The following is a 16,277-nucleotide window of genomic DNA, read 5'->3' as shown; positions in this document are numbered from 1 at the left end:
CTCACTAGGAATTTTTTTCAGTTTGAGAACAAGTTTTTCTTACAAATATCGGGCAACACAATGGGCAGTGCCCTGGCACCCTCCTATGCAAACCTTTACATGGCTGAATTTGAAACCATGCACCAACTCCCGTTACTCCACAAATCCATTTTGGCCTATTTTCTCTATATCGATGATTTGTTTTTAATTTGGACTGGGGGAGAGGAGGCTTTACTCACCTTTCATCAGTATCTTAACAACCTTGATTGCCCCATTAAACTCACATTAAATCATTATAAGGAGAACATTGACTTTTTAGACCTCAACATCTTCAAGGAAGACTGCAAATTTGGGACCAGATTATTTTGCAAGTCTACTGATATTAATTCCATTTTACATGTCTCCAGCCACCGGCCACAATCAAGGGTATCCCGTATTCCCAATTTCTCAGGGTAATCAGGAATAACAGCTCAACCGATACAGCCAAAATACAGCTCCAAGAAATGTTCGACAGATTTCTGGAACGTGGCTACAAGGAACATGTACTGCTGACACAACTCCAAAGAGCCCTTAACCATACCCAGGACACCCTGTTGAATAAAGAACAAATACAGAATAGACAATCGGTACCACTAATCTTCACAACCACCTTTTCATCTACCTCCCAGGCACTGGCGAAACGTATCAACAAAAATTGGCCCATGGTCAATCAAGATGAATCATTGGCCCTCTACCAGGCCCACAAACCCCTAATGGGTTGCAAAAGCTTGAGAGACCTATTGGTCAAAACTTTAAAATTTCTGATGGCAAACAAAGACTGGCTCTCTTCATTTCAAAAACTCGGGTGCTACAAGTGCCTGGATTGTGTCACATGCAGGTGCCTATTAACGGGTCCGGACTTTCCACACCCACATACGGGCAAAAGACAGAAGAATTACCACAGATTAGGCTGCCTTTCAACCTTTGTTGTATATATCATCACCTGTCCCTGCGGTTTATATTACATGGGTAAAACTGTCACTACCCTAAGTGAACGCACTGGGAACCATCGTTCAGCCATTAAGTAAAGTCCTCAAGGAGGGTGAATCAACCAACCGGTCGCCAGACATTTTCTGAATATGCAACACACTCTGCCCACCTTCAAATGCATGCCTATTGATCACCAGCCCCCTCTGTCCAGGGGAGGCAATAGGGACCTGGCCTTACACAGGAGGGAATCCTGATGGATACATTAACTGGACTGTGTGGCCCCACAGGACTTAAATGAAACTCTTCCACTAGGATGCTTTATCTAAGTTCTTATTCTCAAATTTCTCCCCACTAGATCTTTGTTACTAAACTAATTGTTCACTGTATACATTGTGTGTCACAGATAGCTACACATCTCCTTAGGTAGCTCCTTTCTTGTATAACTGTTACAATGTCAACATCTCCATGTAGCTGTATACTATTCCCTTGTTAGTTACTATGTGTAACCTCCTTAGAAACATTGTAGGTCTCCTTGCTGGGCTCAGTAATAATGTTACAAGTGGAAATACAACCTCTTTTTGCAACTATGTGTATTGCTACTTCTCCCCGCAAATAAGCTTCAATGGGTAGCAAGTGTAACTATGCTCTATTGGATTTAAGGAGCTGTGCCCCGCAGGGGGCACGTGAACCCCTCTGTTCAGGTTGGATGGGTCAATAAGAGGGACATCAGGCGGATCCCCCTTCCCCGTAGTTGGCTGTGCCCTGCGTAGGGCAAATGACACCCCGCGACATGCCTTAGGAACCTTGTATGTGAGAGGTGCAGTAGTCAATGCTGACCCGAGAACTGGACTCCTCAGATAATGTGTACACTAACAGATTTGGGTATAATATTGGTGTTGACTGCCTTATGCAGCGACATCAGGTCACCCTAAGGGTATGCAGAGTGCTCGTTGCAGGCGTTCCCCCTCCATACACCGTAATGATACACTGCTGGGTTAATCCAGGTAGACGCACTGTGCGTATAAGTATTGCCGAAGCACTGAGACACTGTGCTGCTCACCGCTACTGGGTTGCCTAGTGTCATGCCAGCAGTATTGCCCTGGCATTGTAAAGTTTTAAACCTGGCAACATTTTGCTTTGTGTCCACAAGATACCCTTAATTAATTAAATACACAACAAGGGACGGTGGAAGGGTACAAACTTATCTTGGTTAATCAGACAATTTGGAGCCAGGCCATTTTGTTGATCAAAGAAAGGCAATTGAGGACCTAAGAACAGTAGGAGGGAACAGCTAGCAGAAAATATGGATTATAGAACGGGGTCCATATCTCCTTTGCTTTAGGGTTTACATCCTAATAAATCACGTATTGGTTATGAGGAGGTCACATGCTTCCCAATGACACCAAACAGGGACAGCCTATACCCACCAGTTAGGAGGGATAGTTTCTAGGGGACTGGAACATGAGACACCCCTCATGTTTGGTAGTATTCTGATTGCCCACATATGGGTTAAAGCAAGCCCATATTTTCATAATAATATTGGGTACTGGCAAGTGCCAATATTATATGACAGCAACTGGCCTGCGAATTGCAATTTCTCTTTAGGGGGTCCCAAGGAACAAGTTCCTGGACACTCCCTCCTCATGCATACGGTATTGAGGATGGGTCCCAGCGGGTAATAAATAGGGCAACAGACCCAGGTACTCATTAGCTCATATTTTGGAGGCCCCAATTTCTTTGGGGGGGTGTGCTCAGGCTTTCAAACTCTTACCTCCAGGAGGACACTTGGAAATTCCTTACTCGGTAACGTACATAGGGTTTCTCTGTGTTTTATTGCCTTTTATTTTATTTATTGTTTGTATGTATATGTCTCTTTTTGTAAAATCTTTTTAAATGCACTGTATACCCTTGTAATATTAAATTTAATAAGTTATGTCCTTTGGCTCTAAGACTCACGTACCTGGTATAAATGTTTGGGCCTAGAATATTATGAACTCATGTCTGTAACTGTGGAGGGCAAGTTCTGTGTAAATGCTAATTAACTAGTTGACTGCTAGCTGGAGAGTGTGTTTGACTTTAATTTAACCCTTTGGTTGCTAGAGTGCTTGTTGAATTAGTGAAAGCTAACCCTAAAGTGATACAGTTTGTGTATTAGGTTTCTATCACCAGTTAATGATAGATGGTGGCAGCGAATAGTTATTTGGGGCGGCGGTGTGTTTGGGGATGCCTGATGTTAGTCTAACAATGAAAGAAATGTGATTGGCTTTTGGTGGCCCCGTCCACTTTTCTAACCTTGAGTACATAGTCACCCAGTGACTGACTGTGCAAAATTTGGGAACCCTGGCATCAGACCAATAAAATTCGGTAAAATCTGACAGCGAATAGTTATTTGGGGCGGTGTTGTGTTTGGGGGTACCTGATGTTAGTCTAACAATTAAAGAAATGTGATTGGCTATTGGTGGCGACTTATCTCCCCCTGTGCCATAGCCCTATAAGTCAATAGGTAAAATCTGATTGGCTCTTGGTGGCTGCGCCCACTTTAAGTGTGACCTCATAAAGCCTAGCTACAGACTGGGGAGGGACCCGATTGGCTGGATGCCCCAGTGCACGTCTGGGAGAGGTGTGCCTAAGGTTTGGAGCCAAAAATCTAGGGGCGGGTCCAGCAGTTTATAAAGGGGGCCCCTGTTGTTTTTGCCAGTGTTGACAGAGAGATCCAGAGTGAGCAGCCAGTACAAACTGTTGTGGGTTCAGACTGCAAAGAGAGAAGTCTGTGGGGCTGCCAGTGATTACAAAGGCCTCTGTGGAATCTCTGTGTGTGTCCCCTGGAGTGAACAGGTATTGTTCGTTTGCCTGCTACGTGGGAGCAGCCACCTTTTCAGAGGGGAAGGTGCTCTGGGGCAGGTAGCGCTACCTGGGGGGACTTAAGAGCTCTGGGGAAGGGACTGAACTGATTTAAGGGTTGGGGTCTATCCGGATCCAAGTTAGGGCTGGGCAAGTACAGAGACTGTGCCAGCAGTGGATAGGACTATACAAGTTCCTCAGGACAGGATTATCAGTTATCCCTAAAGCTGTTCTACCTTCTATTTCAAAGGTTATATAAAAGTTTGATATTGCTGCAACCCGTGTGTGATTATTTCCTAGTGGAAATCCCCTTGAGGTGTGCTCCTCATTGTCCACTAGGTGGAGGCACTGCGCTACATCCCAGTTCCCAGTATCTATAATTCAAGAGAACAACAAATCTCCTGTTTTTCTAAGCCTATACACAGCCAAATTTAGTGAATGTTCCAAGAAAGGGTTACAGTCCCATTTTTAATCGGATGTAGTGTTGTTTGCCTTAGAGATTTACCTGGTCCAATATCAATAGGGAGCTGATAGTACGTGCCCTTTTATAGGACATAACTAGATCTAAAAAGCATCCAGCAGATTACATTACATTAACATTTATTTATAAAGCGCCAACATATTCCGCAGCGCTGTACAATATGTGGGTTACATACATTGGACATACAGAGTAACATATAAAGCAATCAGTAACCGATACAAGAGGTGAAGAGGGCCCTGCCCAAAAGAGCTTACAATCTACAAGGAGAAAGGGTTGAGACACAAGGTGTGGGAATGGGCATGACCAGAGTTGTGAGAGGTGTGGCACAGGGTATTGCTAAGCTAGATTAGGGTAAGCCTCGCTAAATAAATGTGTTTTTAGAGATCTCTTGAAGGCAGAGAGATTGGGAGAAAGTCTGACAGTTTGTGGGAGCGAATATGTAGATTACTACATATACCCACATCTTTCAAAGTGTAATCTCCCTAATCAATTATCGCTGATGTAGATGTAGTGATGCCTACCGCCACATCCCCATACACAATCAGAAATTTCTGACCGACCTTTACCCACCACACCGATTTATAGACTTCTCTGATGTCATTGGATGGGGCAGGCGGTCATTAGTATATAGTATATCAATAGTATCATAATGTTGTCTTTCAGCTCACATGTTAGAGCGCTGCCCATTTTACTTTTTCTCCACTACAACATCTCCCTTATGGTCTTCTCTTTGGCTCTCTCACCCTCTTCTATTCTTTGGCAATAACCCTCTCATCCCCCTGTGGGAGGGATGGGGCTCATCCGCTTCATTATTACTAGCACAGTAATGCTCTAGATTTTTGAAGGGGTACTAGTTTGTCTATTATTCCTAACAAACATACCTCAGGGGACTTTATGCCAGGGAGAGAGAGATGTTTGCTTATATAGTGGCATAGGCAGATTTTCAATAAGGCTAAGGGAGGCTAAGCCTCCCCAAACCTGCTTGGCACATTAAAAAACAAAAAAAACCTCACTCCGTTTCTGCACTGTCCTGGAAATCTGTTCCTGCAAACCCGTTCTGCTGTGCTCTGATTGAATCTTTATTCTTGTCGATTCTCCAATCAGAGCTCAGCTTTCTTGACAGACAGTAAAATTGGCCAATCAAAGCACAGATGCAGACCGGGCTCGCGAAATATTACAAACTGAAGGCAGTGCAGAAATGAAGACTGAAAAGAAGAATCTGCAGACTGTAAACTTTACCTGAGAACTAACTCTCAACTTTTGCTGCAGATTTCATCCTACTCCCACAGGTGCTATTTGCAGGTGCAATACGCAGGTGCTATACACAGGTACTATACACAGGTACTATACGCTGGTACTATACCCAGGTACTACACACAGGTACTATACAGTTCTAAAGGCTGAATCCACTAGCTGACATTAAATTGTTTTTTGCCTGACCTGACATCTATAATAATTTATAATCTATCACCTGTCCTAACAGATGGATGGTAAGTTAACTCTTTCCACCTGAAAAAGCTCATTGTGCTTTTATATAATTGTTGTTGTTTTTTGCACTTACTATTTTTTTTTTGTCATTGTTTTGTTCATTTCTATTTAGTTACAGTGGGGCCAATGTTGTGTATCCGTGCCAGTGTTATAGTGCCAGGGCCTGAATATCTGCCATCAGTACCCACTGCTTCTCACTGCATATAATGTTCTGGTTTTGTAATTACAGATTGCGCCTCACTGTATATAATGTGCCTGGGGTGTCAGTACCCACTGCCTTTCTTGCTATAAAACTAACGTAAACACATCTAAAGGGGTGGTTCACTTTTAAGTTAACTTTCAGTATGTTATAAAATGGCCTATTCCTAGCAATTGGTCTTCCTAATTAATTTTTTTGAATAATTTGCCTTTCTCTTCTGCCTCTTTCCAGATTTCAAATAGGGGCCAAAAATTATTGCTCTGCGAGGCTACAATTTTATTATTATTATAATTTTTTATTACTTATTTTTCCATGCAGGCCACTTAACTATTCATATTCCCATCTCTTGTTTAAACCACTACCTGGTTGCTAGGGTAAATAAGACCCTAGCAACCAGATAGCTGCTAAATTACCAAATGGAGAGCTGCTGAACAAAAAGCTAAATAACTGAAAAACCATTAAAAATAAGAGGGCCAATTGTAAATTGTCTCAGAATATCAGTCTACATTATATTAAAAGTGAATTTAAAGGTGAACTACCCCTTTAAGCTAGCTGATCACAAACACAAATGTTTGCAGATCCCCTCACAGAAGTGCACGTATGAATACTTTTACATCCTAAGCATTTTAGGGTAAAAAAAATGCACCCCCACCTGCACTTTTGTACAGAATCCTTGGTCAGTGGGAATGGCAAGAGGTAGTTGGGAGGTTAATTTTTTACACCAGCAGCAAATCCACTAAGTCTCACATTAGCTTTAGGTCAGTATATATATGGCCCATCTTTAGCCTCCCCAAACAAAAAAGTCACCTTCCGCCTATGTATAGTGGGTAACTTCTGTGCAGAATGTTATTACCTTAGGACCATCCCAGATCAAATGGAGGAAGCCATTTGCCATATCACATTTGGATCTTTCTATATACCCCTTGGCCTTGAGTTTTAGAGGGGTAATGTATATTTGGTGAATCATCTTAAATTCTATTCTATCTCTGAGTGATATTAAGAAAATGTATAGGTTATCAGTTTTTTCTTTCCATTGATCCTCTTTTAGGGATGGAACAATTGCCAGCCATTTACATTTTGCCTTATCAAATAGAGCAGGATTTGAGGCCTGGCTTATGCCATACAGTTGAGAGACTGTTTTGTGGGGTCTGAGGCCCAGAGTCTGGCTTCCTATGGCAGTAGTGTGGGTGAAAGTTGGTAGGACCTGAACTGGGAGTGAAATGCATGTCTCAGTTGAAGATAACGGAAGAACTGAATATCTGACCTTGAGTTCACATCAGTTTTTTTTTTAGTTGCTATCCTGACTCCTGAAGGGAAGTGTGCATTAACCCTCCCATTCCTGTGCTGTCGTTTAACACGTTGTTCTGTAAAATAAAGTAGTTTGTTTTCCTGTGTCCATTCAAAAGCTATGTTTCTCTTCAGGTATACAGTATTTTTTGCATTTTGTCTTGTTATTGTTTTAGATGTTTTTGCAAACTATGTTCTTGCTGTAATGTATGAATGGATTTTTAAACTAATGCTTCACTGTCTTTTCTCCCTTTCTTCACCCCCTCTCTTCCCACCTCTCTCCCACATAAAGATGTGGCATTGGCTTAATGAGCAGGTAAAACCTACAGATGATTGAAATGTTTTCTGACCATGGGTTGTTTGTCTAACACCATAGGGTTTGATTCACTAAAGTGCGATAAGCGTTATCGCATGCTTTTTTGCGGTAAAATTGACACGGAAAAAAACGCGCGATTCACTAACGTATTATTGCATGCGTTAAGTCGCATAGCGCGTGCGTTAATTAGCGCGCAACCGCATGCGTTAATTTTACTGCATTGCGTTAATTTGCGCGCAGAAATAATATTAACGAATGATTCACAAAGACTTAGACGCGCTAAATATCGCATAATAATGTGATATTTAGCGCGTCTAAGTGTTTGTGAACACCTACTTGGGCCAGGTGGTAATTATAGAAAAGTACAGTTCATGAGCTTTTGGCAACACAATATGGACTTTGCAGTGTGATTTATTCAAGTATGTGTTGGCCCTAGAGTGATGCAGCCTCCAGTTTGCAGGGAAATGGTAATTTAAAAAAAAAGTAGTTTAACGAACGTAATGGCGTGTATGGCTTATATGGCGTGAAAAGTAGCGCACGTGTGTTAATTAGCGCGTGCGATGCGTTAGCACGCATTGCATTAAATACCGCATGAAAATAGTCTGCGAGTTAAATAACGCAAACAGCATCACGTCTAAATTAACGCAAATATCCTTTCAGTGAATCGTGCGTTAAGACACGTGCTATAAATAGCGCTCGTTTTAACACACTTTAGTGAATCAGCCCTCATATCTGTAATCTTAAATGATTTAAACCAGATATACATGTTTTGTTTTTGATTCAAACCACTGTACATCCTGATCGTATTAGTAACATTTTAATGATAAATCTATATTTCATGAAAAAAGTCCAAAGTTAATTGTATTGATGTGGATGATTTAACAATGCCCTATAGCATGACTGTTCCACTGAACTTTTAGAAACTTTCTAAAACATTCAAGATAGTATCTGTAAAAGACATGTTTGTACAGCATTAAGCAGAGAAAAATTAAGATGTGCGAGCAGAGAAAAGGCCCATCCACTCCCTCCCATCTTGCGTATGCACTGATAGGATGGAATCAGCCTATCAGTGTATACATGGGTGGATTTCAGCATTAAAATGTGCAAGTATGCATTTTTAACCAATAAGTAATATATACCAATATGAATATACTATCTGTTTTATAGAACTGTTAAATAGGCGTGCCATATACTTCTTTTTGTTTTCTCTTGATGAGGGTTTAGTTTATGCTATACATTGCTAGCTGTACGGATCAGGAACTTGCCTCCCTCTTTTGAATCATTAAGAATGTTCTCTTTATTGTATTATCAAACTGTTCTGTTAACTTTTGGTTTGGTATAAAATGGCTTGTTCCTAGCAATTTTGCTTACTAACAGGCTGGTGGCTGGTTGAATCAACTTGCTTTCATTTCAACAAAAAAGGGATAAGTATCCTTTATTAACTTTTTTTTCAAAAGTAATTGTTGTTTTTGGTGCTAATTTACAAAGTTTGTGGGATCCATAGGCATACAGCAGGTTACATTCCTTTGTAATTACCCTCAGTTTGAGGTGGGTGGGGTTTGATTAGTTGACCTTTACAGACTGCATAAATAGAACCACTGGCACTCCAGTGGAGCTTGCTCTGGTGGTAGGTGCTCTGTAAGTGATTGCTCTTTAAGTGGGGCTCTGTAAGTGGAGTTATAAACTCAGGAGTTAGTGGGGGCTCTGTAAGTGGAGTTATAAACTCAGGAGTTAAACACGAAGGGAGTTAAAAACAAGGTAAAACAAGGTATTTACTACAAGTCCTTTCACCTATTTTTGTTAACTGTTCTTGTAACTGGGAGTATGAGTGGTAGCAACATTGAAGGTCTGACACAGTGCACAGCCTGCCACATGTATGCAGTTGTGGAACAACAGTTCCAAAGTGCATACCTCTGTTGTGGATGTGAGCGAATTGCCATTTTAGAGACTCGCGTTAGAGCACTAGAGGAACACGTTGCAACACTGCGTTCAATCAACAATCTTGAGAGGAGTCTCTTGCTAACTGAACAAGTGCTAGCAGGGTCAGATAGTATGGGGGGAGGGGAGCAGCAAAAGGATGATAGGGCAGTAAGCTGGGTGACAGTTAGAAAATCTAGTGTGGGTAAAAGGAAAAGGGAGGCTGCTCCAGGGTTTGCGCATCCCAACAGATTAGCCAGATTGTGTGAAGAAGATGGGAGTGTGAACTCTGGACTGGCGGTTCTAGATGAGGCTGATCTCTCTAACAGCCGGGAGACCAGTTTCTCTAGTAGTGGTGGGGAGGAGAGCAGAGCTAGGCCTAAAGAGATGGTGGTTATAGGGGATTCGATCATTAGGAAAGTGGACAGGGTAATCTGTCAAGCGGATCGCTTCAACCTGACAGTTTGCTGTCTTCCTGGTGCCAGGGTTCGGCACGTGGTTGATCGGGTTGACACATTATTGGGAGGGGCTGGGCATGACCCGGCTGTCTTGGTACATATCGGTACTAACGACAAAATGAACGGTAGGTGGGGGACCTTAAAGAGTGAGTTCAGGGATCTAGGCTCTAAGATTAAGCAAAGGTCCTCCAATGTCATTTTTTCGGAAATTTTGCCGGTGCCACGTGCAAGTTTAGGGAGACAGCGGGAGCTTAGGGAGCTAAATGCGTGGCTAAAGTCATGGTGTAGGAAGGAAGGGTTTGGGTTCCTAGAGCACTGGGCTTTCTTTTCCTTTGGGTACAATCTATACAGCCGTGACGGATTGCACCTCAATGGAAGGGGGTCTGCTGTGCTAGGGGAGAGAATGGTTAAGAGGTTGGAGGAGTGTTTAAACTAGACAAGGGGGGGGTGGGGGAGCTAGAGTTCTATGGGAAAATTAGTGTAGACGGGGCAGGGGGACTAGCAAAGGGTTGTGGGGGAGGAGTGAGGGGGGCATATAGTTTATCAGATAAGGAGCTTCCGTTACAAGGAAAGCAGTCTCATAATTGCCTTAGCTCTAACTCTCTGTTAGCTAATGTAAACATCAGAGGGAGAAGTAGTAATCTCCGCTGCATGCTGGCTAATGCGCGTAGCTTGTCGGGTAAATTAGGGGAGCTGCAAGTATGCATGTATTGCATGTATTGAAAATTATGATTTAATTGGTATCACTGAGACCTTGTGGGATGATAAATGCGACTGGGCTGTGAATTTAAATGGCTATACACTTTTCAGGAGGGACAGAGAGATTAAAAAGGGTGGCGGGGTTTGTCTTTACGTAAAGTCAGATTTAAAGCCATGTAATAAAGACATTACCAATGAAAAGTCGAATCTCTTTGGGTAGAAATTTCAGTAGGGCTGAAGGTCACAAAGAAAATGATCATTGGTGTATGCTATAAACCACCCCGTATAGATGAGGGGGATGAGGCCCAGCTATTGTTGCAAATGGAGGAGGCTTCAAAACTGGGTCAAGTTGTTATTATGGGGGACTTTAATTATCCGGACATTGACTGGAGTAATGGGGCGGCTAAGTCAGAAAAAGCTAGTAGGTTTGTAAATATGCTAAATGACAACTTTTTATTTCAGGCGGTTCAAGAACCCACTAGGAATGACTCTATTTTGGACCTGGTGATTTCTAATAATAATGAACTCATCTCTAACATTTGTGTGGGTGAGCATTTGGGGAACAGTGATCACAACATGGTCTCCTTTGAGATAATGCTGCAGAGACAGCTCTATAAGGGAGTAACTAAAACGCTCAATTTTAGATGTGCAGACTTTGCCAGTATAAGGGCATCTCTGCAATGTGTCAACTGGGAAAGGCTTTTCATGGGGTTAGACACAGAAGGAAACTGGAACATCTTTAAAACATTGCTTTGCAGGTATACACAACAGTATATCCCCCTTGTAAGCAAGGAGAGGCATCGCAAAGCAAAACCTTTATGGCTGAATAAAGGTGTTAGTGTCGAGGTTGGTAAGAAAAGACGTGCTTTTAGGGCATTCAAGTTAGCTGGGACAGCAGAAACTTTCATCAGGTACAAGGAAGCAAATAAAGCATGCAAAAAAGCTATCAAGCAAGCTAAAATAGAGATGGAAAGGGATATTGCAGCTAGGAGTAAAAAGAATCCAAAATTATTTTTTAATTATGTGAATAGTAAAAAAATTAAACAAGAAGGGGTGGGAACCTTATTATCACGGGGGGGTAAGTTGGTTGATGAGAACGGGGAAAAAGCTGAAATTTTGAACTCTTATTTTTCATCTGTCTATACATCTGAGGAGCCAGATAATGAAGGCTTCCATTTTAATATGCCCAGTTCTAGTAATTTAGCTACTGACGCATGGGTCACTCGGGAGGAAATTCAAAAGAGACTTGAACATGTAAAGGTAAACAAAGGTCCAGGGCCGGATGGGATTCATCCCAGGGTATTAAATGAGCTGAGCGCTGTGATTGCCAAACCTCTTCACTTAATTTTTCAGGATTCATTGAGGTCTGGCATGGTGCCGAGAGACTGGCGGATTGCTAATGTGGTGCCGTTATTTAAAAAGGGATCCCGTTCTCAGCCTGAAAACTATAGGCCTGTTAGTCTAACATCAGTAGTAGGAAAACTTTTGGAAGGGGTAATAAGGGATAGGGTACTTGAATACATTGCAGTTCACAATACTATTAGTTTGTGCCAGCATGGTTTTATGCGTAACAGATCTTGCCAGACTAATTTAGTCGCCTTTTATGAGGAGGTGAGTAGGAACCTCGATGCTGGAATGGCAGTTGATGTGATCTACTTGGACTTTGCTAAAGCGTTTGATACAGTACCTCACAGAAGGTTAATGATCAAATTAAGGAATATTGGCCTAGAACATGATATTTGTAATTGGATAGAGAACTGGCTGAGGGATAGAGTACAAAGAGTGGTGGTAAATGGAACATTTTCTAATTGGACCAGTGTGGTTAGTGGAGTACCGCAGGGGTCAGTCCTTGGTCCTTTGCTTTTTAACTTGTTTATTAATGACCTGGAGGTGGGCATAGAGAGTACTGTTTCTATTTTTGCTGATGACACAAAATTGTGCAAAACTATAATTTCCATGCAGGATGCTGCCGCTTTGCAGAACGATTTGACAAAATTAGAAAACTGAGCAGCAAACTGGAAAATGAGGTTCAATGTTGATAAGTGCAAAGTTATGCACTTTGGTAGAAATAATATAAAAGCGAACTATCTACTGAATGGTAGTGTGCTGGGGGTATCCTTAATGGAGAAGGATCTAGGGGTTTTTTTTGATAACAAGTTGTCTAATTCCAGGCAGTGTCATTCTGTGGCTACTAAAGCAAATAAAGTGCTGTCTTGTATAAAAAAGGGCATTGACTCAAGGGATGAGAACATAATTTTGCCCCTTTATAGGTCCCTGGTAAGGCCTCACCTTGAGTATGCAGTGCAGTTTTGGGCTCCAGTCCTTAAGAAGGATATTAATGAGCTGGAGAGAGTGCAGAGACGTGCAACTAAACTGGTTAAGGGGATGGAAGATTTAAACTATGAGGTTAGACTGTCGAGGTTGAGGTTGTTTTCTCTGGAAAAGAGGCGCTTGCGAGGGGACATGATTACTCTGTACAAGTACATGAGAGGGAATTATAGGCAGATGGGGGATGTTCTTTTTTCCCATAAAAACAATCAACGCACCAGAGGTCACCCCTTTAGATTAGAGGAACGGAGCTTCCATTTGAAGCAGCGTAGGTGGTTTTTCACGGGGAGGGCAGTGAGGTTGTGGAATGCCCTTCCTAGAGATGTGGTAATGGCAGATTCTGTTAATGCCTTTAAGAGGGGCCTGGATGAGTTCTTGAACAATCAGAATATCCAAGGCTATTGTGATACTAATATCTACAGTTAGTACTAGTGGTTGTATTTATAGTTTATGTATGTGAGTGTATAGATTGGTAGGTGTGGGTTAGGTGTGCTGGGTTTACTTGGATGGGTTGAACTTGATGGACAGTGGTCTTTTTTCAACCCTATGTAACTAACTATGTAACTATGTAAATGGTCTTTATTATTTATTTTTATATAGGTAAGTTGGGTTTGATCAGTCCATCAGTTTCAACCCTTCCAAGTGAACCCGGCACACACACAAACCTATCTATATACTCACAAACATAAACTATATATACCAACATCAATACTAGTTGCAGATTTTAGTATCTCAATAGCCTTGGATATTATTCTTGTTCAAGAAAATTTAATCAAGCCCCTCTTAAAGGAGAAAGAATGGTAAAAACTTAGTAAGCTTTATCAGAAAGATCTATGTAAATACAGCCATAAGCACTCACAGAAACACTGCACTGACTTCTCTGTCAAAAGATTTCTTGTGTCTGTTTTCCTCTGCCAGAGACACGCAGCTCTCTGCTCTCTCCTGCTCCCCCCTCCCTCAAGAATGCTAAGAACTCACCCCCCCCTTTAGGAATGTGGATCTGAGCCAATCAGCAGGAAGCTGACTCATATGGGCAGATTTACTAAGGCACGAACGCTGCCGAATTTTTCGTCGCCCACACGACTTTTTCGTACGCTTGCGCGAAAAAATCAGAAAGGTTTTCCCACTGTTTACAATCGTTTGGTACGAAAATTTAGTAACTTTCGGATCACCAATATGATATTATCGTGACTAATACTGGTTTTTTTTAAAGCATTTTCGTTATTTTTGCCATCTTAAGAAATTATCATATCCAATTTATCCCATTTGGGATTCGAACTCGCGTTTTCATGAATGTGCCCCATAGTCTTACAAACTGAGCATGTACACTTGGTCTCGGTGCAGGAGTGAGGCATTATGGGAACTTTCTTTACACAGCTCAGCGTTTTTTCTTCCTGTTTCTTCTGATCATCTGAACAGGTGAAATATGGGGAGATTAAGGCTACTATTGAGACAACTGAAAGTATGTCTGCTGCTTGAGATTAACTCTTTATTAGCCTTTCCTTTTCCTTTAAAGGAATTAACAGAATCTGCCATCACAACATCACTCAGAACGGCATTTCACAACCTTACTACCCTCAACGTGAAATACCACCTATGCTACTTCTCTGTTTCTCTAATCTAAAGGGTTGGCCTGTGGTGCTCTAATACTTTTTATGGGAAAAAAGAACATCTCCTATCTGTTTATAACCCCTCCTTGCCAGCCGTTTTGGTCAAAGCGGAACTTGTATTGCCAGACAGTTTTTGAACATTTTGCACTGTATCACTTTAGGGGCCTTTCCTCGGGGGGACTTTTAGTTTACCCAGGAAAACAATGTATTTTTTTTCAGGACAACCTAAGCTTTCAAAATATGTTTGAATTTTTGTGAAATTCCAATTCTGTAACAAGATATAGGCTTCTAAATGTCTAAAAATGAAAAAAAATAAATAAATAAAATTTTCCATAATATAAACACACATACCAGAAACAAAAATGATTTTATGCATGAAAATACAACTGATTTGGAAAGTCCCATGTCTCCTGAACATGCCAATACCAAATATATATAGTTTTATGGCGCAGTACACTAACAAATTTCTAAAGCACTGCTTCAGAAAGCTGCATACTTTATATTTCAAGGCCAAAATTTCTACTAACAGAAGGATTATCCCAGAAAATTGTAATTTTTTTTGGAAAGAACAGATTCTGGGAAATCTAGAATAGGCACAACTGCCTGTCTACTCCAAACTAACTGCCTGTCTACTCCAAACTATCAAGTCGCAATGCTTTCCTAAATTTATTGGTTTTCATCAAAATTTGTGAAATTGTTATCGCTTCAAAGCTTCCAGTCTATAGTATAAAAAAAAACACCCTAAATAAATGCCATGGGTCCACTGAACAGTTTGATGCCCAATATGTTTACCTAAGTATGTGGCATGTAGGGGCCCCAATGTGAACATACACCCATATGATCTATCATTTCTGTCATTTCAGCTCCTGCAAAATCAAAACATTTACATCATTTTGTGTGGGATAACACTACAGAAAAGTATGCTCACCCCAGATAGCCATATATTTTTGGAAAGTACACATTCTCCCAAATCTAAAATGGGTACCCATGTCTTTCTACTCCAAAGTACCAAGCCGCAAAGCTTTTCTAAAGTTGGCAATTTTGATGACATTTCCAAAAATCCCCTCAAAGCTTCCACTTTGCAGCATCTTATCCCCCACATAGAATTTGGTACTAAGATAAAACACCCTAACTTTGAACGCCAGGGGTCCACTGAACAGTTAGATATGTATAGGTTTACCTAAGTATGTGGCATGTAGGGGCCCTAATGGGAACATACCCCCATATGATCTATCATTTCAGCTCCTGCAAAATCAACACATTTACATCCTTTATGTGGGATAATGCTACAAAAAAGTACACTCACCCCAGAAACCCATATATTTTTAGAAAGTGCACATTCCCCCGAATTAGGTACACATTTATTTTTACTCCAAAGTAACAAGCCATAAAGCTTTCCTAAGTTTGCAGATTTTTATGACATTTCAGAAAATTGCATAAAAATATTGCAATTTGCCACATTTATCTCTCACAATTTCTTGATAAAGATGAGATAAAGGCAAATCCCCCCAAACAAGAACACCTAAGGTCTACTGAACAGTTTGATGCCCAGTATGCATAGATATACCAAAGTCTGTGGTATGCACTCACCCCAAAATGAAAATAGCGCATATAGATTTCTCGCCTGCCAACTCAGCTTTTGCATACAGAGCCCCCTGACAGCATATTATGTGCCGTAAGACCCCCCTAACTATACAGAGACCCC

At 41.3% G+C, this 16,277-nt stretch overlaps 1 protein-coding gene across 3 annotated transcripts in view; it reads left to right on the top strand.

Annotated features, from left to right (window-relative positions):
* Positions 1-16,277, top strand: part of tmem245 (transmembrane protein 245) — a 252,025-nt gene that overhangs the window by 58,741 nt on the left and 177,007 nt on the right. For 2 of the 3 annotated variants that reach the window (XM_031903925.1, XM_012953820.3), the window contains exon 7: positions 7,537-7,560. The exons of the other annotated variant lie outside the window; for it this stretch is intronic. In XM_031903925.1, coding sequence (XP_031759785.1) covers positions 7,537-7,560 — 24 coding nt within the window. The remainder of the gene's footprint in view (positions 1-7,536; positions 7,561-16,277) is intronic. 3 annotated transcript variants of the gene reach the window in all.

Source organism: Xenopus tropicalis, chromosome 6 (assembly GCF_000004195.4).
Source record: "Xenopus tropicalis strain Nigerian chromosome 6, UCB_Xtro_10.0, whole genome shotgun sequence".
Lineage (NCBI taxonomy): Eukaryota > Metazoa > Chordata > Amphibia > Anura > Pipidae > Xenopus > Xenopus tropicalis.
This window is presented reverse-complemented; position numbering and strand designations above follow the sequence as displayed.